We start from the raw sequence: 26,687 nt of genomic DNA, 5'->3' as shown, positions 1-26,687 counted from the left end.
TAATCACATGTCCATTGTCTCTAAAATCAAAAGCTACATATTATACATGTTGTTAAAACAATAGAATACATAAGGAATTGGTGAAAAAATCAAATACATCATAAAAGAGCACACATATTTTTATTTGGTCATACAAAGTACAAAAGAATATTTCTTATACGTAAAAAAGTACCCCCGTACATACACATATACAAAATTACAATACTAAGTTGAAAAAAGCTTGTAATTTATATCAGAAAAACAAAGAAATACATTAGAAATTACAAAAACAATACTTTAGACAAATTCATTTAGGAAATTATTTACATGATGCTGTTTTGATGCCAACTAAATTATATAAATTATCTATCATGATCCCCTTCATTTGGCAAAAAAGAGGCGAGTAATTGTGATTTTGTGTTAATTGCATAATTAATATTAGAAGAAATCATTTTACACATAAGAAAAATTACAAGATGAATTGATACACATCAACTGAACCTTTTCTCACCTTTCCATTGATACCTAAATTACTTTATAGGGCTCAAAAACAAAGAAGTTAGAGCCTGTTGAAGACTTGGGTTCAAAATGGTCACAAAATGGTCACAAAAATTGATTCTGTACTCCTTGACCTTGACTTTACATTAAGACAATGACCACAAATTTGGATGAATATGCGCGACTTAAACTGGAATAACTTTATAATTTCTTGATGAAAATTAAAGTTCTTGGTATCATTTGAAAGGTCTTTTAATTCAAGAGATTTCAAGTGATAGTGATCAAATATGAATAAATTTGGTATCACTGCCCCTGATACCAAATTTATTCATATTTGATGATTTTCATCTTTTTGTCACATACGATACACAGACTTCTCTTCAGTCTATGTATTGGTGAGTAAGCCAACGCAGTTCAGCGGAACAACCAAAATACAGAGACTGAAGCTTTTGGTCTAAACATTAACATGCATGTCGACCTCGGCAGATAACACAAGTCAAGGATCCCCGCACCGCCAAGCAGCAGGGCCAAGGGCCAGGGAGTCGCGCCAGAATAGACCTTATCGCAAATAGATTCACGCAAAGGATCATGGGATCGCAAAGGGGGCAATACCGCCGCTGTTGTCCAGATGCGACCATGCGAGCGCAAGCAGCCGACAATAAAGTGTACGATTTCCATAGTGTATCAAAATACGATCGACGCCCGCAGCCAACATTTTGCTAACTTCCAGTAAACGCCTCGTCATATTTGTTCCAGAGTCTAACATCACTTTTCTTCTTAATCATGGGTGGCAGGGATAGATGTGCTGTCTATAGCTGCAAGAATTCCCACAGATTTTATGAAGAAAAGTATAATTTTCTTTCATTTTTTGAGCACTGTCTGTGCGTGTTTTGAGCTGCGCAGCTGCTGTGCAGTGTGCTTGCATGCACGGACAGTGGGCATGCACTCTCGGCCCTGGGGACAGTGTACGTACGTCGGCGAGGCAGTGGAGGAAATTGGTCCCTAATTCCAAGCAAAAATAAAATGATGATCAATAAAACAAACTCTGCAGTACATTTGATTACTTTATTCTAGTTATGTATGTTTGTAATATCAATCGATAGTCAAGAATACATGTTTCATAAATAATTATCTCAATCATGATTTTATTCAGTAGGCCTAAAAACCGAGCTGTGTTTTCTTTTTCTCTCCACAGAGTAGGCTACATAATAGTTGCATATTATTCAGGATCGTGGTCGGACATTCTGAAGTTTAATCATTGGCATGCTTAGACAAAATAATGAATGAAATAATGAGAAAAAAATAAAAAATGAGAATAGATGAAAATAATATTAAGAGAAAAATAAGACTACAAAAAGAAATTAAACGAAGGTGATCTGTAAGAGAAGTGACTGAATGCGATGAAATAAATTGAAGATGTAAATGTTGAAATAAGATTTTTTATCAAAAGAATGGAATATATATCATTTATATGAATTAAATATCCATCATCTACTAAGTTTCAGACAAAATAAAATTACAGAGAGTTGGAGGGATGTTTCAAATTCAGGGATTTATTTAATCTGCATGTCATTTGTATATGTCCTTCATTATGTATATGATATAAATAAATATATATACTGTATATATATATATATATATATATATATATATATATATGTATATATATATATATATATATATATATATATATATATATAGCTTATTTTTTATATACTTTAGATTTGTCTCACCCCCTATTTAGAGCTTGTATGATCAAACTAAAGAGCCCGAGTTGCAAAGGAGGACTATATTTGCCCCAAAATAACAAAACTATATTGCTAAATTATATGGAGAATATATGGTCTACATTATGATTCTCATGAATATTCTTTAATGGAAAAATTTGCTATCTAATTGGGATCGCCGACTTATTGCTCTTTTCTAAAGTGACCCGCAATCACCGTCTCACTTTTCCCACAAAATCTTCCCAAGTTTAGCCCCATAAAACTTCGAAAATATGGTGAGTATTGAGTTCATACTTTCACTGGGCAATCATGATACATAGATTGTTCTATAAATCCACATTCAAGTATCCAAAGTAATTTAAATACGAAGAAATCAGACTTTTTAAAAAGCCTGGATTTTGAGTGACACTGCACAAAACATATGGCGTTGTATGGCTTCCCAAAAGCCGATTCTGCGTTTGCCCCCTTTCGCATCCCGTGATCCTCTGCGATGACAGACGCCCTCACGCGACAGACGCTATTTGCGATAAGGTCTATTGCATGCAGTCCGGAGCTCGGAGCCAGCGCGGCACAATCGCGCAAGGCCAGGGACCAGGCCAGGGTGGAACAGTGCAGCCTTATTATATCATACTAAATTTGCGAATTGGGAAACATGAAACTGAAAGTTCCAATTGAACATTTAGTCATCGCCCGAAAAATATTTTGGACCAATATTTTACTAACTTACCTTCACAGATATTTAAATTTCAATAAATTCTCGAGTCTTCTCGACCTCTTTCCATCCAAAATTTGTCTCGATCTATAACAACAGCAGCAAAGTCGGCTATATCGGCAGTGTTTTTGACTGAATCTAGCGACTATTACCAAGGAGCTTCTAGCTATACCGTACCGTATCTGCGACAATACGGTACTAGACGTCGCGTCGTCTGCAGCTGATACCCCGCCAGGAACACCACCCCCCCCCCTTATGACCAGTGGCGTAGCTACGGGGGGTGGGGCCTGGGGGAACGAGCCCCCCCCCCCCCCGAAAAAATTGGTGTGCCTCCCCATGTGCCCCCCCCCCCGAAAAAAAATGGCAGAGCAAAAAAAAAAAGGGAGAAAGAACTGAAGAAGAAAGACAGGAGAGGAAAATAAGAGGAGGGAGACGAGTGAATTAAATTATGAGGGGAAGGTTTGCCCTCCCCCCAATTTTTTTTTAATATTACTATAAAATTTTTGCTTGAGCTTCGCGCCAAAATTGCCTGCGTGGTCACATTGTTTGATTTGCCAAGTTCCTATTGTCTACGTGTATTCCATAACGTTCCATTAAAGAAATGTCTTCAGAACGCCCAGATGCTAGGTCTAAATCTAAAATATGCGCGATAGCCTGCATGTTCTTTATTAAAATGTACGAATTATCCAGTTTCACATCAGAATATCAATAATTGTCTGTTCACGCTGTCCACATCAGAAAAATGTTGATTTGAATCAATAGAGAAAAATCAGACAATCACAATGCTGAAGATTTCATCAAAATCGGATGCAAAATAAGAAAGTTATGACATTTCAAAGTTTCGCTTATTTTTAACAAAATAGTTATATGACCGAGCCAGTTACATCCAAATGAGAGAGTTGATGATGTCACTCACTCACTATTTCTTTTGTTTTTTATTGTTTGAATTATACAATATTTCAATTTTTACGAATTTGACGATAAGGACCTCCTTGCCTGAAGCACAAAATGTTAAAATAATGGAATTCCACGTGTTCAGGGAGGAATGAAACTTCATTTCACATGACAATGACGAGAAAATCAAAATATTTCATATTTCAAACAATAAAAAACAAAAGAAATAGTGAGTGAATGACATCATCGACTCTCTCATTTGGATGTAGCTGGCTCGTTCATGTAACTGTTTCTTGTGAAATGAAGCGAAATTTTAAAATGTCATAACTTTCTTATTTTACATCCGACTTTGATGAAATTTTCAGTATTATGCTTGTTGAGTTTTTTCTCTTTTTATTCAAATCAAGTTTTTGTTGGGTGGACTTGTCCTTTAATGATACCCATACACAACAAAAAAAGTAAGTCCCCCCTAAATCAAATTCTTGTAACTTTTGAACGGAATTATTTTGAGATATTATATTTCGTAGGCAACTCCTGGGGAAATATGAGATTGATCAGTTGAGTCATGCATGAGTAATCAAAGAGTGAAATAAAAATGACCATTTTTAAAAGTCACAAGGGTCGTGTTTCAGACTGTGCAAATACAATGTTGGACAAAAGTTGTTTTTTAAGTGAATTTTATGGTGTTATAGTGGTTTACTATCCATCATTTAGCCACTCCACACACAATTTTGATATCGTATGTTCATGGTTGAGTAAGCACATTGTATTGCAGGGGCTGCGGAAGCGGGGGAGGGGGTTCAGCCCCCCCCTCCCCCACTTAAAAAAAAACATGTACAAAAATGTATAAATGACCATACGATTGTGATTTTTTGCATGGTCAGCCCCACCCTCCCACTTTTGGCTCAGCTCCCCCCCCCCCCCAATTTTGAAAACCGTTCCGCGGCCCCTGTATTATGACGTATCATCATAGGGGGTTATGGTAGTATCCCTTACAACTTGCTACATCATGTTAAAATATGAAAATGTTGGTGGCTCCCCCGATTATAGGCCCCTCCCCCATTTTAAAATTCTGGGTCCACCACTAATTTGCCCATGAATTAAACGGTTACACTTCGTAATTCCGAAGGTTCTTTATTCCGAAGGTTCGTAATTCCGAAACACGTAAATTGCCTATACCTCGATGTTCGTTAATCCGAAAACGAAAAAGGGTTCGTTAATCCGAACATTTGTGGCGTTATTCCGACGGTTCGTTATTCCGAAGGTTCGATAATCCGAAAACGAAATAAGGTTCGTTGTTCCGAAGGTTCGATAATCCGAAAACGAAATAAGGTTCGTTGTTCCGAAGGTTCGTTAATCCGAAAACGAAATAAGGTTCGTTGTTCCGAAGGTTCGTTAATCCGAAAACGAAATAAGGTTCGTTTTTCCGAAGGTTCGTTAATCCGAAAACGAAATAAGGTTCGTTAATCCGAAAACGAAATAAGGTTCGTTTTTCCGAAGGTTCGTTAATCCGAAAACGAAATAAGGTTCGTTAATCCGAAAACGAAATAAGGTTCGTTTATCCGAAAACAAAATAAGGTTCGTTAATCCGAAAAATGAAAACCGGGAAAGCAGAGGCAAGGGGGATGGGGGTGGGGGACACTGTTGCCGTTCAATTGTTATGAGGATGGGAAGGCAAGGGCGGCCGAACGAATTTTCGTTGGGGGGTAAAGCCAAAAAATGAAACTCATACGTCAAAATGGACACTTTGGTGATATTTTCCCCTTAAGATTATCATCTGCTTGAAGTCATTGTGTGTTTGATAGTGATTAAGTAGAGAAAAACCTCTTTTGAAGTGATTTCTTATTATGGCAAAACGTATATTTAGGCTTTTGGTAAAACAAATTCAAAGGTGAAGTTGTAAAACGTTTTTTGGGTCAATTATTCTTAAAATGGCATAATTGCGAGGTGTTGCGAGCGTGAATCACAAGCTAAAACTTTAGGGTATTTCAATAAAATAAAAATCCGAGCAGATTTCTGCTGTCATTAAAAAGATGTGCATCTAACTAAAAAATTAACACGAGCGCAAAACGCAGCTTAAACATACTGACAAGAAAAGGAACCTGTTAAAGAAAGCATTTAGTGACCTCTTTAGGATGCATATTTCAGCAATCGAATGAGAGTGCGAAGCGCAAGTTGAAAATGTGCAATATTACAGCCTGAAAACTTAACTTGTATACTTTAAAAAGAGTATTTTATTTCGATAAAAACACGAAAAACGGCATATTTATTTTTGAAAGAGGTACTTTCCCATTTTGGAAAATATTCATTTCCCTGTTTTTTATTTCATTTTGGGGGTGCAAGTACCCCCTGCCTCCCTCCCGGCGGGTCCTACTTTCGTCAAATAGGGGGGGGGGCAATATTTTTTTCAGCCACATTTTCCTCGATCGGCAGCTTAAAGTTGATTTTTGTTTGTTTCTTTGAAAGGGTAGTCCTAACAGTCAATAATTAGCTTTATACTTATAAAATAAAGTAAATATGTAATAACATGATAAACCCTTTTTAAATAATGCGAGCGCGAGCTATATATTTTTTATAATATGATGGGCAATATGTTTGTGATCTTCAAAACGAAATGCCTATGTAACTAACTTTAGATAATAACTGCGAGCAAGATCGCAAACAGAAATTTTATATAAGCTCTGACCTGATCTAAAGGGGACATTTAAAGAACTTTTTGCAGTTAGCCATGAAGAAGATGCGTGTTTCAACCAGTGGCGGCGGAATATATTTTCCTGGGGGGGGGGGGGGCAAAGCCAAAAAGGGGCCAATAGGGGCAATTTGGTGCAAAAGTATATTTTCACCATGAGATTATCATCTGTGTAAAGAGGTTGTGTGTTTTGTAGTAATTGAATTGAGCAAAAAAATTAAGTGATCACTGATTGATAAATTAAATATTTACGTTTCATTTCTGCGAGCAAGCGGTTTGGGGGGAAAGAAATCAAATCTGAAGATGTAAAATTCGCCTTTTTGGTCAATTACTGTTAAAAGGGCATCCTTGTGAGATGTTGCGAGCGAATCACGTGCTCAAACTTTTGGAAATTTCATGTAGGCCTAGAATGATAATAATGATATAGATATTATTTACCCAGGGAAGCCACTTCAGTTCTGAAAACTGTTCTCCCAGCTATTATTTTTTTACAAGAATGCTTAGAATGTCCAGTTTTCAGGTTGGAAATCGGAAAATTTTGGCTCACGTTTCTCGCTCGCATCAAGTATTGTTTATTGAGGAACTCATTCTATTCCTGGTTACAAAAAATATAAAATGTCCAGTTTTCAGGTGGAATATCACAAATTTTAAGCTTGCGGTTCGCGCTCTCATTATTTAGTTCGTGAGATATATATTCTATTCATGAGTCACTAAATGCAGTCCTTAAAACAGGTCAGTATATAAACAAATTACAGCTCACCCTCGAGTTAATAATTTCTTTAGAAAGATACACATCTTTCTCACGATTAAAAAAACTGTTCAGAATGTTTAAGTTCACGTCTTGTTACATGAAATGTCTACTAGTTTGAGCTTGCGATTCGCGCTTTCAACATATCACAAGGATCATTATTATAGTATTATTTTTATTACCAGCAGAAGCTGTTATTCAAAATGACATCCCCTCCAATACAAATCCTATTATCTAGAGGTTACTCGCACGCGACCAACACACTTGATCCCCTGCATCTTTAAACCATTAGCTTAGGCAGCAATTGCTCAGATAAAATCGAAATTAGCCTATGCTTGATCAGGGCGCCTATTCTTAATGAAATACATGCTTTTGGCCACAACACATTCATGTATCATCGATCGTCATTGCATAATATCGTGTAATCTTGTAATGACAACACCGTTTTTGTTACCAAAATGAATAATTTTTCATTTTCGGAAATACGAACCTTATTTAATTTTCGGATTAACGAACCTTATTTCGTTTTCGGATTAACGAACCTTCGGAATTACGAACCCTATTTCGTTTTCGGATTAACGAGCCTTATTTCGTTTTCGGATTAACGAACCTTATTTCGTTTTCGGATTGACGAACCTTCGGAAATACGAATGTATGCGGAATTGAACTGATCATGAGAAATTGTTACGAAAAGAATACATTTATGCCGTATAAAGAGTATTCATTCCTAAGTTTTCGAATGTGCTCGTCTCGGAAAGTGTGCGGTGATAGAAATGATGGATGATAAAACAAAAACATTTGAAACCGAATTTGCCCTCAATATTCACTTTATTAGCCTTTAAAATGAGTCTGTGACATTGAAAATACAAATTTTTCCACTTCGATGCGTGCTCACTCATCCATGAATAAACATATTGATTTCATTTTGCACAGAATTCTGCCCATAGGTTGATAAACATTACAGCCAAACGACATTGCTAAATACAGCCTTGAAAAAAAGTTCCACCATATTGAATGAGGGGTTACTTATTCTTAAACATATGCACCCATAATGTACACAAGTCCATGAGAGAAGAAGTCAAAATTTTCACAAATATGAAATAAGGGTTTTTTTTTTCATGGACGGTTTTTGCTACTTCTTCCAACAGTTATTTCATGAAACCTCGCACATGGCTTCAGAGTAACCCTATCCAAAAGGCGCGCACACCAAAATAACAATTTATCACGGCACAGAGTGGGGCCAAGGCTTTGAACTTTCTTCTCATTTGCATAATTTTAGAATATTGTGTGCTCACTGATGCATTAAACATCGGGATTTTCATAAAAATCAAATTTAGATTTAGATTTATTCATTTTCCGTTCACAAAGCAAGCACAACAAAATCAAACAATACATAGTCAAATTTAAAGTACAACATCAATCGAAATAAGGTATAAACAATGAGGACTAATGCAAATTAAAGTAACTTTGACTATAATAACTATATAAAACAGAACGGAGGGGCTTGCCAAGAAAAGCGAAGCTTGTATGGGAGGCAAGCCCCGACTTAGTTTCTATACGTATATTACAAAACTATATAAAGGAGAGACGGAAGACAGTTTTAAAGGAGGCTATACAAAATATCGAAGGTAACAACGAAAGAGTGAACCAAATTAGAATAAATGATACTAGTAATAACAATAAAAATAATAAAAAATAACAACAATAACATCAAATCAAATGAACTATGCAAGGATTCTTTAACAGATATCCATAGTTACGAATTGCATTTTTTCCAATAACGTAAAAAAGAGAGCATCACATTCCACATGTTCATTCAAGCGTGAATGTTTAATTAAACGCCTTTGAATCATTGAAGCATGTTAAATGGTCGTGAACATAACGAAAAAGTTGAGAAAAGATCATTTTCAGTTACCAAAATGAAACAATACTTGCCTATGATATTTGAAAATCGTATTTTTGGTTTTTGATAAATGTTCATTGAACCGTGAAACGATGAATACTGTTGAAGATAATCTTCCCAAAAATAACTGTCATCATATTCTTTCATTCTTACTGATATAAATGTGCAAAAATCCAATTATTGCAAATTTGGACTTGTGTTTATTCAACCGTGAAATTTAGCCAAAAAAGTTGTATCGTACTTTAGAAAGTACCTTTTACAAGCCTTCTGACTATTTTTCATGATAAGAATGTGGAATTAGTTCCAGTAAAATGGAATCGAAGTCATGATATTTGGCTTGTGACTTTTGAAAAGTGACATTTTTGCCTTCTGACGGTGCTCACTGAAGCATGACGCAAAATAAGTCCACAACAGAGGGTAATTTATAAAATTACCTACACGCTCATGTAAAAATATACTAAAAACTCGCATTGGTTCGGAAATTATTGATGTTTGTTTAAGGGGGGACTTACTTTTTTGTTGTGTATATATCCCATTTATGATTTACAAAATATGAATAGAGTGTCCCGCTTTTAGGTCTAAGATCTCAATTTTTTCCTCTCGCGCTTCGCGCTCGCATCAATTGTTTAGTTACATACCTATCCCATTTCTTAATACAAAAAGTGGTTAGAATTACTATTTTTTAGGTCGGAATTTCAAAAAAAAATTATCGCGCTTCGCGCTCGCATTATTGAACTATATACCGTCTTCGTGCATGCGGGTAACTGTAAGCAGTTTTCGAAAATGCTAGAACAGTTAATAAAAATTTCTGCTCGCTCTTGGCGTTCGCAGTATGACAATCTAGTTACATATAATTCTTGTTAAGGATCACACATAACATTGCCCAGAATATTACACCAAAGTAAAAAAAACCCCCCCCCCCCCCTTTATGACCAGTGCCGTAGCTACGGGGGGGGGGGGGGACTGGGAGCACGTGCCATCCCCCCCCCGAGCCGACAGGAGAGCCGACATTTTGTGTCAATGCAATTTTTTAAAAAATGTATTTTTCACACTCTTTACACCCATGTATAATTTATAACTTCTAGCAAGAATATACGATTCCCACAACTGGGAAGAAAAGGATGTGGGAAACAAAAGGGAACTGCGATTTTGATATTTTCCCGCACGGAGAGAGAAGATCAACGTTTCGTTTAGGTTTTTATTCTTTTGAAAAGAAAAGAAGGAAAAACAACACAGCATACCTTTCTTCTCTTTTCTCCTTTCACTTTTTCTTTTCCTCCCTTTCCTCTTTTTTTTTCTTTTTACGCGCCTGCCCTCATTTATCCTGCTCTCCTCCTCGGTACTTTTTTCTTTTCTTTTCTCAGAGACACTGTACTCGTGCAATTGTTTTGATTCTAATATAGCTAGCTCTTTGTTCAGTTCACGTCCCGCGCGAAAATTGATTGGCAGACGACTATTTAGCTTAGACTTGACTCAGAGTCCATAGACTGATAAAGATGTCAATAATATACATCTCGTACTCAGCTCAGCTTGACAGGTAAGAGTCTAAATCAATCATTTATGGAAATAAAATTTGAGCTTTTAACATGTGTAATGGTATACATCCCCATCGCTACCAAATTTTAGTGTATTTCATGATTTAAAAAAAATCCCGGCTAGTGGCCTTCGCTTCGTTCCGTATTTTGTAGTTGTAGAATTAGGCGCTAGTGCCAAGTCCGTGCCCGTGGACGTGGTACCGGTATGGTGCTTGGCCGCATCTTTCCCGATCGAGATCCAGCGTCCCTCCGCTAGCCGGTAATATACTCGGAGGCAGAGAGCTCCGGCCCGCGAAACTCGAACTTCGAAGCGGGTCGGAGCCTAACATAAACCAGGCAGGCCAGGGCCTCCATGACGAGATGAGCGATACGTAGGAATGTTCTTGGACCATTCTTCCAAGATTGGCGACAAATCAGCGCTTTCCATTTCACCAAGGCAATTTTGACTCCAACCAAGTCTGTGACATCGTTTGATAGCGATACCTATCGTCAGTAGAGGCGCTGGTCCAAAAATTGGGATTGTCCCAGAAAACAAGGATATCCTCATAAACCAAGACAAATCATGTCTTGATAAATTGAGACTGTCCTTGTTTATGAAATTATGGGGACGTTTTTTTTTTCACTTCCCCCTACGGGACAAAGACAGCAATTACGGAAATTGAGAGTGCTAAAAATAGATTCAGTGACCTCAATTCCCCCCAGTTCACCGTCTATTTTTCATGACTTACCGTCTTCCAATAATCTTGTTATCAAACCTGATATGTTTACATTGACTAGCACACTTGATTGGTGTCGGCACTTGACAGGTGAATGAACTTTCCTATATTTCTTGTGTGAAGAAATCCTTATAAACTGAGACAGTCCCTGTAAACTGGGACGCTCTCAATTTTCTGACCAGCGCCTCTACTGATCGTAAAAAATTTAGTCTTCACCTGGGGCCTGTTACATGACGAGATGAGTGATACGTAGAAACGTCCTTGGACCATTCTTCCGAGATAGGAAGATTGGCGACAAATCAGCGCTTCGCGCTTTCCGTTTCACGAAGGCAATTTTGTCTTCCAACCAAGTCTGTGACAATATCGATATTAATAATATTACTAAATAGGTTCATCACGAATTTCCTTGTTGACCATAGTAGATTGCGAGACAAATGAATACCCTCTAGCGATTAATAATATTGCCCAATTGAAAATAAATTTAGTCTTCATCTTCACCTGGGGCCTGTTGTATGACGAGATGAGCGATACGTAGGAACGTCCTAGGAGTAGGACCATTCTTCCGAGATAGGAAGATTGGCGACAAATCAGCGCTTTCCGTTTCACGACAGCAATTTTGTCTTCCAAGTCCGCAACATCATTTGATATCGATAGTATCGGGAAAATATTTAGTGTTCATCGTCACCTGAACCTTTTATTTCGAAATGACGGCTTTTCATTAAGTCATATATTTCAATAAAAGGAGATCAAATAATGTTTTATTTATTACTGATTGTAGAATTGATGTATGGAGCTTACTTTATGAGGTAAAAAGAGAAAAAAAAATCAAAGATTCAAAACATAACTGGATGAAATCGAAATTTTCATTATTTCACTTATTTAGAACACGATGTCCTTTTAGGGACACCTTTCATTGATATTTCAACGAAAGAGACCATTGTCCGACATAAAATTGAATTAATTAAGTAATTTCGACATTGGATTAGTTCAATATTCTGAATTTTTATAGAATACTTACATATAGTGATAATTTTGCAAATTATGCATTAATATATTAGTTGTTTAGGTAAAAATAGGGTTTGAATGGAGTAAACAAAATCAACAGTGTCTGATTGTATGAGACTAAAGAGGAAAATATGAGAGGCTGCATGTGGAAAATCTAATTATTTTATTTGTAAGATATAACGCAAGAAATACAAATGTGAGTGTTTAGAGTATAAACATACCTCAGTTGCATGATGAGTAACCGAAGACAAGGAAAATATGAAAATTGCTGCAAACATGTCCAAGTAAATAAAGCAGTGCTTTGCAATAATAATTAAAAGGTAGAAAAGGTGTGCAATCCGCAATGGAAAAAATACTATTTACAGAAATAATGCTAAATATTACAACAATCATAAACGTTGGTCATATTTAAAGTTGATCACTTAATTTATGGAAGTTTATAGAAGAATATAAGAAATATATATGTTCAACATTTTAAAGTTAAGGTGTAGAGACTACATCGCTTTAACATATGACATAGGGGCCGAAAGGGGCCTACCCTACGATTTAAAATGCGCCTCTTCATATGGACTTTCCATAATCTTTCTTTGAAGTTATTGTAGGACTGCTATTTTGACATTTTGTCTCTTTTAATAGTTTAGTTATTTACAGTTCAAGCTTTGGTATTTAGTTCAGCTTTGTTTACATTCCTGATGCTTCTGTTGTCATCCATTTACATTTGACTTTCAACCTACTTCTCCTGTCATTCCTTTCCTATTCAGATGTGTTCATTCATTACATTCCCACATCTGATTCTTTTGTTCAACATTCTTATTATGTAATCATCCCAACATCTTATTCATCTCCATCCTCTATCTCTTATTGGTTTTTTTTATGAATTAGACTTTTCCACTTTCAGTTGGCTCCTCCATTCTCTTAATTTTCATTGGTTGATTTTGTGTAATTTAAATATATGCTAATTTTGTATTGCCATTATGAGTTTAGCTGAGGCAAATTAGCCCAGCAAATAAACAGTGCACTACCAGACTTCATCGAGTTAGGTTCTATTTTTGTTCCCGTGTCTTTCGAGTTAAGTTCCCTCTTCTCTCCGTTTGCTTCTGTTTGATGTGTGATTGAGCTTCCGTTATTCCCATTTTCAGTTAAACATTTATTTTCCCCCCCATAAACTGTATCATTTTATTTTCAACCCCACAACTGGTGGCAGCGTCGGTCGAATTTCGCCACGCCCTTCTCCAAGCATTCTTCAAGCCTTCCGTTCCTGCCTTCTGTTCCTGTTTGCTCCAGTCTACCATCTACAATTTTTGCAATCCGGAGATTCAACTTCTTCTGTAATTACAGACTATTTATTTAACGTCAGCTAGAATCTACTTTACTTCGGTGAGTGTAATCTGCTACAAGGACGTATAAATACTCCTGTTTACAGCACTAAGTTATTTTGTGAACTTCAGTTTATAACTGTTTATCAACACATTTGAACTTCTCATTTTCGTCTGCTACTGCCTCATCTAGAGACTCTATCAATTTTAGAGACTCTCCCATTTTGCCCAGATTATTATTTTCAGTCTTCAGCCAATATTGTTCATTTTCATCATGCCACTTCATCCGTATACGCCAGATTCTCCCAGCTTACCTGGCTATCGTGAAGGACAACATAACTTACCTACAAATTTCATTGATATGAACAGTAATGTCCTTCAGTTATTTGATCGTGTGGACTGCCTAGAAAAGCTTGTTTGCAGCCTACAAGAACAACTCCACACGCAAGAATTCAAGTCTTCAGCACAACGAACCTGTCAGTTTGTCAATGCCACCACACAAACGGACAGTCATGACTTCTCCAACCCAACCATGGACTTTGAAACTCTCTCTGAAAAGATTCGACATTGCCAATGCAAAGATAGAGACATTTCTACGCTAAAATATTTCATCGTTAACAACATCATCCCTGAGAGTAAAGAGATCTCGAACTTTCAACCGAAGATGCGCCGATACCTCTGGCAGCTTCCTCGATTTGTAGTACAAGACAACATCGTGTTCCGCAAAAAGATGGACTCTGATCGTATCACCGAAACTCTTCAGCTCCTTGTTCCTTCCAGCCTCGTGTCTGATGTTCTTCAAACTCTACACCCATCAGTAGGTCATGTCAGCTCGCAAAGAACACTTGAAATTACGTCTCAGAATCTGTTTTGGCCATTCATGCTCAGAGACATTCACAACTTCACAAGCACCTGCCAGCTCTGCCAAAATTCCACCAACGTCAGCCCCAATTCCTCCATAGCTCAGCAAACACCATCTTCTGTCATCCAGAAAGCAGTATGTGCAATAACCGAACTCACCAAGGACTTCATTAATTGCACAAAGTCACAGAACTTTGAACCATCTGCTAAACGCAAAAGAAGCAGGAGGTCCCGTCAACGAGTTCATCGTACTCCTCAGCCAACACCACAAAGCAGCAGTATGAATAGCTTTTCATCTCCAGAAGACCAGCTACACCATTCACCACCAAGATGCCAACCTTGCCCATCGCTACAGAAACGCCATCCCCACTCGCCTCCAAAGGACACTTCCAACCACTCTCCCCAAAGTCACTATTTCAACCAGCAAATCCAGCCATCTCCACATCACTATCACAACCGATCTCAACCAACAAACTATCGCAACCACCCACCACCAAGCGAATCGTCAAGACATCATCGCTACCATGCAAGAGCACTCCTAGTACCAATGAGGTCCAACATTACGTGAAAGAGACCTTAGCAGCCATTCACCACCTTCAGACATCCGCGATGCTATCTACGAGCCTCTAATGGACCTTCATCATCATTCACCAAGAGGATACAGCGAACACTCACCTCCAAGAGACAGTCACAGTTACCATGATATTCCAAGACATCATTCACCTTACAGAGACGATAGATATTTCTAGGTCAAGAATATTGTTTCATAATGGACATTAACTCTGCCAAATAGGTTTTGAGACTCTAATACATATACTTTGAATTTGTGAACATCTTCTGATGCAAATAATTGAGAAACTGAAATCTCAAAGTTCTTTTAAATAAAAGAAAGTTGTTCTATAATTGTATACTGACCAGATTTCCAAATCGTCATCAAGAATTTTGATAGCTATGGACAAACTTTTCAGTGTGAAAATTTTGGAATCGATAAGGTCCTTTTATGATTACAGTTTAAATTGGAAGTCATGGTTCAACCATTTTTATGATACAAAATTTGTGAAGTATGAAGATTTAAAAAAAAAAAATATACTGGAAATCAAAAATCTATAATCCAACTTGATTTCATGAAACAGGTTGACTATATTCCATGTTCTTTATAAAATCAAAATGTAAAAGAAAAGTGATTGAATTGAAAACACCTTATTTTTATATTTTTACAATCTTTCATTCTAACCTAAACCAAAAATCATAATTCCAAAATAAACATTAAAAAAAAAAAGAATTTTGCTCATCATTTCAACAAACAAAATTTGGTAACCACCTATCAAATCGCAAGGTGTATTCCAGACTAAGTCACTTTTCAAAAATATTACCATCTTTTGACTTACGTACACCATTATCTTTATCGTATTATCATATGTCATGAATTGTATTATTTCATAACTCTTGATCTTGTGATCTACAATTTTTTTAAATCATGTGTACTCACACTTTTAAAATACATGGTTAGTGTTCCATATGATCATGGATATGCCATCTATGAATTTCACTTTTGTTGCAATTAATTTTAATGTTTTCGTATTTCATATAAATTTATTGCAGAAATACTGTTTTGTCGTCTGAAAATATATTTGATCTTTATGTTAAAAAAAAAAGAAACCATACAATCTGTCACTTTTTCCTGAATTAACTAAATTTTGGAGAGGAAAAAATCCATCTTCAGAAATAGCCAAATACTAAATATCTTATAAAAAAAAATGATCAAATGCATTTTAGACATTTCACCAAAACATTTTTGTTTTAACTAAAAGATCAAATGTATATTTTTAACCTCATTTTTAATAGTTAATAATTATATCATATTTGTCTAGGTAGTGCTCTCATTTAAGTTTTGTATTGTATTGTATATAAACACTGAGTATATTGGTTCATATAATTCAATTTGTTCAAAAGTCAAAATCAAATTCTTCAAACTTATTTTTCAGAGTTATACTAAATTGAAAATTCAAAATTAAAGTTCTTCAAACCATCAAGAATTGACAATTTTTTTTAAAATCTCCAATTCAATTCAGAGACAAGCAAACTGAAGAATTCATACTTTGAATTATCTTTCAATTGAATTTTTTTTTGTTTTGACATAAAAGGGACTAATATCGCACAAGATCCATTTCAAGGTTTTATTTGATAATACTCTTTAACCTAATTGCTTATCAAATTTTTGATTTGACTGTTAAAAAAATCTCAGTACCTAGCCGTTTTATAAAATTGTTTTTTTACTTTGTTATGGCTTGTAAAATAATTCTACACAACACCAAAAAAGTAGGATACAGATGTCAGATTTGATTTATCATCTAAATGAGTTTAGTTTTGTCTTGTAAGATAATTATATGTATACATGTTACAAAAACTCTGGTAGGACACAAGTCTTTATTATTTTTCTTAGATTCATTCTTAAAATTGAGGACAATTTTTTTGAAAGAAGGATGTTTATGTAGGACTGCTATTTTGACATTTTGTCTCCTTTAATAGTTTAGTTATTCACAGTTCAAGCTTTGGTATTTAGTTCAGCTTTGTTTACATTCCTGATGCTTCTGTTGTCATCCATTTACATTTGACTTTCAACCTACTTCTCCTGTCATTCCTTTCCTATTCAGATGTGTTCATTCATTACATTCCCACATCTGATTTTGTTCAACATTCTTATTATGTAATCATCCCAACATCTTATTCATCTCCATCCTCTATCTCTTATTGGTTTTTTTTTATGAATTAGACTTTTCCACTTTCAGTTGGCTCCTCCATTCTCTTAATTTTCATTGGTTGATTTTGTGTAATTTAAATATATGCTAATTTTGTATTGCCATTATGAGTTTAGCTGAGGCAAATTAGCCCAGCAAATAAACAGTGCAGACTTCATCGAGTTAGGTTCTATTTTGTTTGCGTGTCTTTCGAGTTAAGTTCCCTCTTCTCTCCGTTTGCTTCTGTTTGATGTGTGATTGAGCTTCCGTTATTCCCATTTTCAGTTAAACATTTATTTTCCCCCATAAACTGTATCATTTTATTTTCAACCCCACATTATCTTCATTTGTAATGATTGTGAGCGATTCGTAAGCTATAGGCCTAATATGTAGGCCCTATCTTAAATTCAATTAGCTATTTTGTTACTGCAGATTTTTTTTTTGTTAGTCCAAATCCAACAATTAATTTTCATTGATTAAAATTAATCTCAGCAAAAAATTATAATTAGAATGAAAATGAAATAAAAATAAATAAATGGTTTAGCATGTTTAACATAGATCTTAGTTTTGTATCATGTTTGTTTTTTTGCTGAACGTTATATAAACACATTTTTTACCTTGCATCATTTCTTTTTAAGAAATTTGGTGAAATATGTTTAATTATCTATAATGAGAAAGCATGAGGGGTCAGAGAGATAGTACTGCCTATCTCGATATTTCAAGTTTAATCCTTTTTTAATGGAAAAGGGGTGGGGACAGGTTGGAGTGAGAATAAAAGAAAAAAATTTTAAAAAATATTTGGACCTACATTACCCCTGGACATAATCCCCCGAAGAAGTTGAAATGACATCCGTGTTTGGTTGTCTTGCCGTGCAAAAAGATGACCTGAAATTTATGACAACTAGCCCCCATATAAAAAATAAAAAATAACCTGGTGCCATCCCAGATAAAATGCATCAGTTTGCAACCCCAAAAAATGTTTAAAGGTGATATGTCAGTGTGGCTTTTTCTCTCAATGCCGACGGTGGCGGGCGGTGTGCAAAGAAGACCATGCATTCGTAGGACATGTCTGGAGGTGTCTTTCCAAGGACCATTATTCGTATCGCCCAAATAGGCTTTGTGAAGCAGTTGAGCGATATCTCGTTCTTACGTAGAGCGATTCTACTAAATGCCTCTTTTGATTTTTTTTGCTTCCTTCTGATAGAGCTTGAACATGAGGTTCACCAAACTTCTATACAGAATTTTGAAATTTTGACTAGAAAAATTTGTATGCTAATTTTTGCATATTTTTTAAATTGTCGTAAAATGCTTCTTCTTTAACTCTTCATGCGTTACGTTCGCATTATTGCACATCCGTAGGCGTGTTTCGTTCGCATTTTTGCACAACCACACATTTCCCATAGACGTCCCCTGTCCCATTGTTTTTCGAACAATTGCATGCCCCAGTGCGTGCCTAGCTACAATGTATAGCCTGGCGTTTTTGTATACCATACATGTGTACCGATTGCGCGTGCGACATTAGTTTAGCGTTTGACAGATTATCGCAGTTTACAAATTACAGAATCGTTGAGTTATCCCCAAAAATCAATACATCCTGATCACAGCCAGGAAGTTCATTAAAAAAAGGAGAGGAGAAAATCAATAAAACCCCCTCACAAACAATACCATGGCCAGGTTTATTGTTAGAAATCTGTGATTCATGGCACGAATGTGAATGAGAGGGGATCACTGCTAACATAATGCAACACACAGGGGGTTTACAGGTGAACGCATTAAGAGTTAATCGTTGACTGATTTTTATATTTTTTTCTTCCATCCAGTAGAACTTCACGTGAGGTTCACTAAACCTCTACACAGAATTTTGACATTTTGAGTAGAAAATTATGCTAATTTATGCAAAATTTATTAATAAATCACAGAAAAATGCCTAGATTCTTCTTTATTTGTTGATCTTTTTTTTCTGGTAGAGCTGTATGAGGATCACCGAACTTGTACACAGAAATTTGAATTTTGACTAGAAAATTATTTATGCTAATTTATGTGAAATTTATTCATAATATTTTGACCAAATTTCAAAATGCTTCTTCGTCATTTCTAGTCTGATTTCAATTCAGTTTGCTATAAAGCATTAGGTGGAGGATTCAAAACTTCTACACAGAATTTGAAACTCATTAAATATGCTAATTTATGCACATTTTTCAAAATTCCCCCCAAAATGCTTCTCCTTCTTTATTTGTTGACCAATTTTGATTTTTTATTTCATCCATCTGGTAGAGCTACATGAGGGTCACCAGATTTCCACACAGAATTTTCAAAATTTTTACTAGAAAATTATTTATGCTAATTTATGCAAAATTTATTCCTAAATCACAAAAAATGCCCTTTCTCCTTCATTTTTTGATCAATTTCAAATTTGTTTGCTTTATATGATAGCTCTAGGTGTGGATACAAAATTTCAACACAGAATTTTGAAACTCATCAAATATGCTAATTTATGCATATATTTCAAGAGAGTCTTCCCCAGTTTATCACACGATATTTCATGCATTAGGTCTACTTTAATATGCATCATTTAATGTTCTTCCCACAGATTGGATCAGATTCATTCAAAAGACAAAAGAAAAAGTGCCCTAAATTTGTCACCGGGTCAATAGATTACCATTACTATGACTTCATCCAGTGATGGCTGTGAGATTTTTGAAATCAAGAAGGCTCTGAAAGTCTGGGAGAATGGCTTCAAAGAGAGTCACAACCGCAAACCAGGCCGAGATGACATGGTGTCAGCTCCACAGAATATTCAAGGTAAATTCAAAGTATAATCTAAATTGGGGAAGTATTCCCTTTGTCCAAAGAATAATGTTAATATATTTTGGGCAAATTGTAATGCTGTCTTCTTATTGCGCCCAAAATTTTGTTCATATATGATCGTTTTTTGTTGGTAAAAAAAATGATGGAAATGATGGAAGTGCAAGAAGAAAGACTAGAGTTTTATTCAAGAAAATATTAAGAAATTATAACAAAGCAAAAAAAGAAGAAGACGAACTGTCAATGCTTTTATTCAATTTGTAAAGTATTTTATAGATTACTGGATTACAATTTGCAGCTCTCCAGCTCCACAATTCAAAATTACATTTAATTATTTTCAAATGTAAAATGTTAGACAAATTAACTGTCATTCTATTTAGGTTATTTTTCCTCTGACTACCTGAGTGGTTTAAAGGTTTGAAATTTAATGCAGTTTAGGGTTAATAATACTGTTTGATACCATACCACATTTGACATAAGTTCATGTCTCTGAAATGAATCATTTGATATGAATACCCAATTTTATTTCCATTTTATAGAGTACCGAAGTGATGACGTCACTAAAAACCTTTTTTAGCATTTCAGCATTTTTGATACCATATTTTGGTAGAGCATGGTGAAAAACACCCTCTACCAAAATTTGGTGGGAATCGGTCCATGGGGGCCTTAGATATTAACCAGATGAATACATAATTAGTGCCATTGAAGTCAGTGTATTATTGGCCTGGTTCTAAATGTTAGGAACCAGGGGGCCGTTTCATAAAGCTGTTTGTAAGTTAAGAGCGACTTTAAGAACGACTGGTGATCCTTTATTGTGATAAATGGTATATTCACTAGCGTTGGTTACGCACGTAAGAAAGGATCACCAGTCGTTCTTAACTTATGAACAGCTTTATGAAACACCATGCAGGCCATATAAATTGACTTCAATGGGGCTGATTATGTATTCATGAGGTCATATCTTGGGGTCCCATGGACCGATTCCCACCAAATTTGGGTTGTGGGTTTTTTCATCATGCTCTACCAAAATTTGGTATAAAAAAAAACGCTGATCTACATGTATGTGCAAAAAGTGAAAATTGATGATGTCACACTATATAGGTATGAAATCAATTATCCTTCAGTGATTACATTCTCTTGTATTTCTAGATTTGTATAGCAAGTATAACAAGTTGAAGAAACTTCAAAAGTGTGGCAGCAGTATCAGTCAGGATGATGGGAAAAGATCCAGCCATGATACAAGTCACACTCGCGTAAGTTCATTGAGTCTTTTTTCATGAAAATTATCATCACTCTTAGATTACAGACATCCCATAGCAGTGTGTGGTGATTATATATTATAAACAAATGTTAACTAACAGGCCTGTATCCTGAAGTCAGGTTTAACTTAAACTTGGGTTTAAAGTTGTGGTTTAAGTATGAATAGCCAATTGTTACATAATTCACTAACGGTAGAGATATCATATTTCAGCTCATTTGGCTCTCAAATCATTCATAATTGTCTAGGAAGTATATATAGATGATTGTCTTCACCATCGATGAATCAGGAAAGAGCACAGTAAACATAAGAAACATACAATTTAATAAAAATTCTGACACTTCTGGCTTCCCATAATTTTAGCACAGAGTTAGACCATGGTCTAAGTTAAACCTGACATTAGAATACGGGCCATAGGGTTTAAGTTCCCCAATGTGACCTCAAAATTTGATAAACCATCCCTTGATGTGAATAAAAGATGTTGTACTTATTTTCAGCATGGTCTGGGGAGGGGGGTAGGTTTGCATTAGTAGGTGGTTTCAAACCGCCTCGATCACATGAATCCCCGTTAAATTACGAGAACTTTTTAAGGCTAGAAAATACCCGTTAATTATTCCTGCATTCACACCGCCCCGAAACACATCCTTCGGGATAAGTTCCCGAAGTTACGAGCATGCGCAGTATGGTCTGATAAGAAGGCAAGGCGCGAGATTCAAAATCACTAGCCCAGCAGCCACCCACGCCGCCGCGCCCAACGACACGCTGGGCTAAAAGTTCCCGTAATTTGCTTTCACATCGCCAAAATACCTGCGACCTTGGAAAAATCCCCATGAAAGTTCTCGTAATTTCGCCAAGTACCTACTATTTAGCGGGTATTTTCTTTCGGGGAAATTACGCGTAGTTTGCTTTCACATTACCAAAATACCTGGTATTTTCTGATCGGGGTAAATTTCCCGATCAGAGAATACCTGGAACTGGCGAACTTCGAGGCGGTCTGAAACCACCTAATGTCTGTAATGTACATGTAGTTCCTCTTGTCTAAATTGTAGTGATTAAAGGGGAAGTTCACCCTGAAAAGTTTATTGTACAAATAGCAGAATAAAATAATGAAAAATATTGCTGAAGGTGGAGGTAAATTCAAAGTTTTAAAAGTTTTTAGAATTGTAATATTTTTATTTGTGATATCATATGCAAGCAACTTTCCCTGTATCATTAATTAAAAAAGAAATCAAGGAAATGCCATTTTCTCAAAACATTGTAAATGTTTATATTGTACCTTCAGTATTTCAAAAGACAAATCATTTCGCACCCGCTCCTGAAAGAAGAAAATATTTAGTCATCGTGAGCCATTGAACAATTGAAATCTCTGCATTTTATATTGTATAAGATATGGGGTGGCGGCTCGTGTATGATGTCACAAATCAAAAACTTCAAATTCTAATAACTTTTTAATCTTTGATGGATTTTCCTCAAACCTTCACCAATATTTTTATAATTTTTTTTTCTGGTATTTCCACAACAAACTTTTCATCAGGTAATCAGGGTAAACTTCCCTTTTAATGACTCCATTCCAACCAACACAATGTTTCAGCTATGTAATGTTTTGATAATGTTAGTGACAGTGAATTAACCTTCCATGCCCCCATCAAACTCATTCTGAATTTTATGCAGCTTGTGCTCTTTGAAACCATTGATCTTGAATGTGTTTGATTAAGCACCTGGGACCCGCTTCATAAAGGACTTGCAACTGTTTGTAACTTAGCCATTACAGTAACTACCATGGAAACCTTGATTCTGATTGGCTGCTGAGTCCTGTTACCATGGTAGTTGCCATTATGGCAAAGTTACAACAGTTGCAAGTCCTTTATGAAATGGGCCCCTCTTCCATATTCCTCACAATGATTGCACTTCATACAACACTAATCCTATTATATGTCCAGGACACCTCCATGAACAACAAAAAGGACAAGTCGGGAGAGAATCTGGACAGTAGTGCAGATTCTACATGTGAAGATGTTTGGGGAGCGCACCTGAATAAAACCAAAAAGAATCAACCGGAAGAGGATAATAAGGGAACTGAAAAGAAGGTGGAAAACTCAGATGCGGCCCTGAAGATGTACAGTAAGAAACTCTTCAATAATAGCAACTCATACAGTCAGGTGAGTGGTCATGTGACCAAGTCAACATGGTTCTTGGCTGCCTATGCAGAAGTTTGTAGGCTTGATTTGTGGATCTGTAGGGAGTGTTGCAGGAAACCTATAAATGATTGCAAGTCAGATATATCTGAAGAAATCAATCTTAATACTTAATACAATATATTACTTCTCTTCATCGGGAAAAAAAGAAAAATATGTTGTTTTGATTGAGTAAGCTCATGAGAAGATGTTTAATTTATTCACCCTTTGGATGGTTCTCATAATGGCTGTCAAGCTAAAACATAGAATTTTGGACAGAATCATTGTTTTTGTTTTCTCCAGAGGACACGGTGTGCTTAATCATAACTTGTAGCATTCTAAATTTACAGATTATTCTCCGTATCGGCACCTGTCCATGTAAGAATGTCAATACCAGTTATGCAGATGAACCAAAGGATTTTATTCTCTCCTTATAAATTATTATGATACTATAGCTATTTTATACCAACATGATGACTACTAGTGCTATAAACCCCCCCCCTCTCTCTCATCAGTATATCACCATGCAATTGTCTGTCTAGAAAGAATAGTAGAATGAATTTATCTAATACATTGGTAATGATGATGAGATACCCTTGCTTGATTTAGAATGAAATTCAACATGACATCTGGAATTTACTTAGTACTTTCAAACACTCACCAAAAACCTGGCTATAGGGACAGATTTTTCGAAAAAAAACTCTCATCAACTATCTTCCTAATATATGGCTCTACACTGCACCATGAGCATATACTTGTGATGGATACTAACATAGCGCAAATATTTATATATGTTTATTATTGCTATTATTCATATTACTACTACACAGCTGTCGTGTGGTCCAAGACAAGGAAAGATCAATGCCAAAAAGCAAAGCTTCTGGTCAAAAGATGAGACGTCTGATCCAAAAGAATTTGATTCCTCCAAGCAAGCATCTTCCATTCATAACCAGTCTGGAGACCATGGAGGACCTGCACCGGTCTTGGAATTCTTTGGAACCAAACTCAGTTCAAAATCCATCAGGCTTGGATCTTGCATGGCAGGAAGGACTACGGTACACACGGCTCGGGCGGTTGGACCAAGACTTCCGAAGACCAGGAACCACTCGTTACAGGAAGACTGGCTCAAGAAATGTGAGAAGGAGAATGAGATTGTGCCATTGCAAGATGACATGGATATGAGTGAGAAGTCTAAGCTAAATGATAACATGGAAGTGACTGGGAACCCAGTATCTAATGGTAAAAGATGTCCCAGGAAAACCAGGACTAGTGTAAGGGAACGTGCTGATGATCTTGAGGCAGATATCATCAGATGTAGTCCAGAGAAGCAGAACCAACCTTCACAAAATATGCATCCAGCATCAGATAGGACTGATGGATTCACATGTATTGTAAAGAAGAAGGATGTTTCAAGTTGTTCATCTCTAGCTGAACACAGCTCATCAAAGGAGACATCAGATACAATATCAGATCAATTCATGGAAAGTGTGTCAAGGAAAGAAAGAGCTACAGGGGAGTCTGGGAGTAGTAATGATGCTTCAGATGTGAATGATAGAATCTCCAAAGATGAATCATCCAATCAAGAATCCCATGTCAAATTGCACCAAAAGGTAGATAGCTTAGATGATATAGGCAAGAGCGAAGGACAGAAGAAGAGAGTCAATGTTTCTCCATCAGCCCCACCGTCCAAGAGAAGGAAAACTGGTAGGAAGGAGATGTTGATTGATGATGGAGAAGAGAAAGAAGAACAGAAGATGGATGAGGGTAATGATGGCGAGGAAGATTCTCCGGTGAGTGTGAAGAGAGCGAAAGCATCAGGAGGTGCCATCTCCTCATCCAAACGGAATCTAAACGAGAACTTTGTGCGCCTGAACATGCTCACCAAGAGCTACCGGAGGAAAGGGAAAGGGATGCGAGGAGAGGCTTACAAAAGAATGATGTGGAAGCAGAAGACTGGTGCAGGTGGTTCATACAGGGGCGGTGGAGGAAGAGGGAGGAAGGGATTCAAACCCAGAGGAATGAGTGAAGGAACGGATAAGTGTTTCAAGTGCGGAGGGACTGGTCACTGGGCAAGTAAATGTACAGGTATGTTTATTTCAATCTTTTGTCCATTATCAGAGAAAAAAATTACAATCTATGTAGAAAGACCTTATTTAAATGTTTTACAAGTTTACTTTGTTATGTTGAAGATTTTGGCCAGTAAAAAATTCAGTAGAACCTGGCATCAGTGAGTCAACTAAACCAGGGCATAGATTAATCCAAGGCCACAAAGGCCTTGGATGCCCTTCTGATTGACCTGTGTCCCTCTCATGACCTAAAGTTTTTATTTTTCCTGTTTGTACTGTAATATGGAAATGTGCGTAAGATCAAAGCAGCCTTGCTCGTAAAACATTGAATTAAGGCTTGGTAAACTCATTTACAACTTAGCATGTATTTATATGACCTTCACTTTTGAGGAGTAACATGTATAGTTGATTTTCTTTAATCACTTATCAACAGACCTAATTCCAAAACCATATAATTTTATGCCATTTGAATCCTGGTACATAGGACAAGGCTCTATGAAGAAGAAGCAATGTGAGGATGAACCTGAGGATCCAGAGGCCGTGATGGGTCCTCTACCTACCCTTGAGGAAGCTGCTCTTGCTGCAGTTGGTGCCAAGCCTCAACCAGGTGGGTTACCAAAGGAGATGATGGTGGTGACGTAGTCTAATCAAGGGTGCCATCCTTTTTAGTGTCTTTGATAAGGTCTTACATTTCAGAACATAACTATTTTAAATATAAGAAAGATTTTTCCCATTTTTACTGTTGTATTTGTGCATCAAAAGTTTATTACAAATTGTGGCTTATTTTGTATTGAGAGGATCATATGTATATTGTATTTAATTGATTTATGAATTCCATCAATATGCGTCATTGTAGATGAAGATCATGATAAAAGGATTAACAATATTGTATTTTGAAATTTATTTGAAGGGACAGTTAACAATGTTGTTATAGAACTGTTGAAGCTTTCAATGAAGCAAGCCTTTTGAAGCAAGAACTGAACTTCATATTTGTAAGCCTTCACACTCATACACACAAACAGTACAAAGTATTATTTTAATGCAAGTAGACAGAGGCATAGTA

The 26,687-nt window shown here is 36.2% G+C and overlaps 1 protein-coding gene across 1 annotated transcript in view; it reads left to right on the top strand.

Moving 5' to 3' along the window:
* Nucleotides 1-10,583: 10,583 nt before the first annotated feature.
* Nucleotides 10,584-26,687, top strand: part of LOC121409687 (ATP-dependent DNA helicase Q4-like) — a 35,563-nt gene continuing 19,459 nt past the window's right edge. Inside the window, exons 1-6 of the mRNA XM_041601595.1 lie at nucleotides 10,584-10,687; nucleotides 19,912-20,123; nucleotides 21,276-21,379; nucleotides 23,325-23,543; nucleotides 24,389-25,643; nucleotides 26,109-26,231. Coding sequence (XP_041457529.1) covers nucleotides 19,988-20,123; nucleotides 21,276-21,379; nucleotides 23,325-23,543; nucleotides 24,389-25,643; nucleotides 26,109-26,231 — 1,837 coding nt within the window. The 5' untranslated portion in view covers nucleotides 10,584-10,687; nucleotides 19,912-19,987. The remainder of the gene's footprint in view (nucleotides 10,688-19,911; nucleotides 20,124-21,275; nucleotides 21,380-23,324; nucleotides 23,544-24,388; nucleotides 25,644-26,108; nucleotides 26,232-26,687) is intronic.

This window comes from Lytechinus variegatus, chromosome 2 (genome assembly GCF_018143015.1).
Source record: "Lytechinus variegatus isolate NC3 chromosome 2, Lvar_3.0, whole genome shotgun sequence".
Taxonomy (NCBI): Eukaryota; Metazoa; Echinodermata; class Echinoidea; order Temnopleuroida; family Toxopneustidae; genus Lytechinus; species Lytechinus variegatus.
This window is presented reverse-complemented; position numbering and strand designations above follow the sequence as displayed.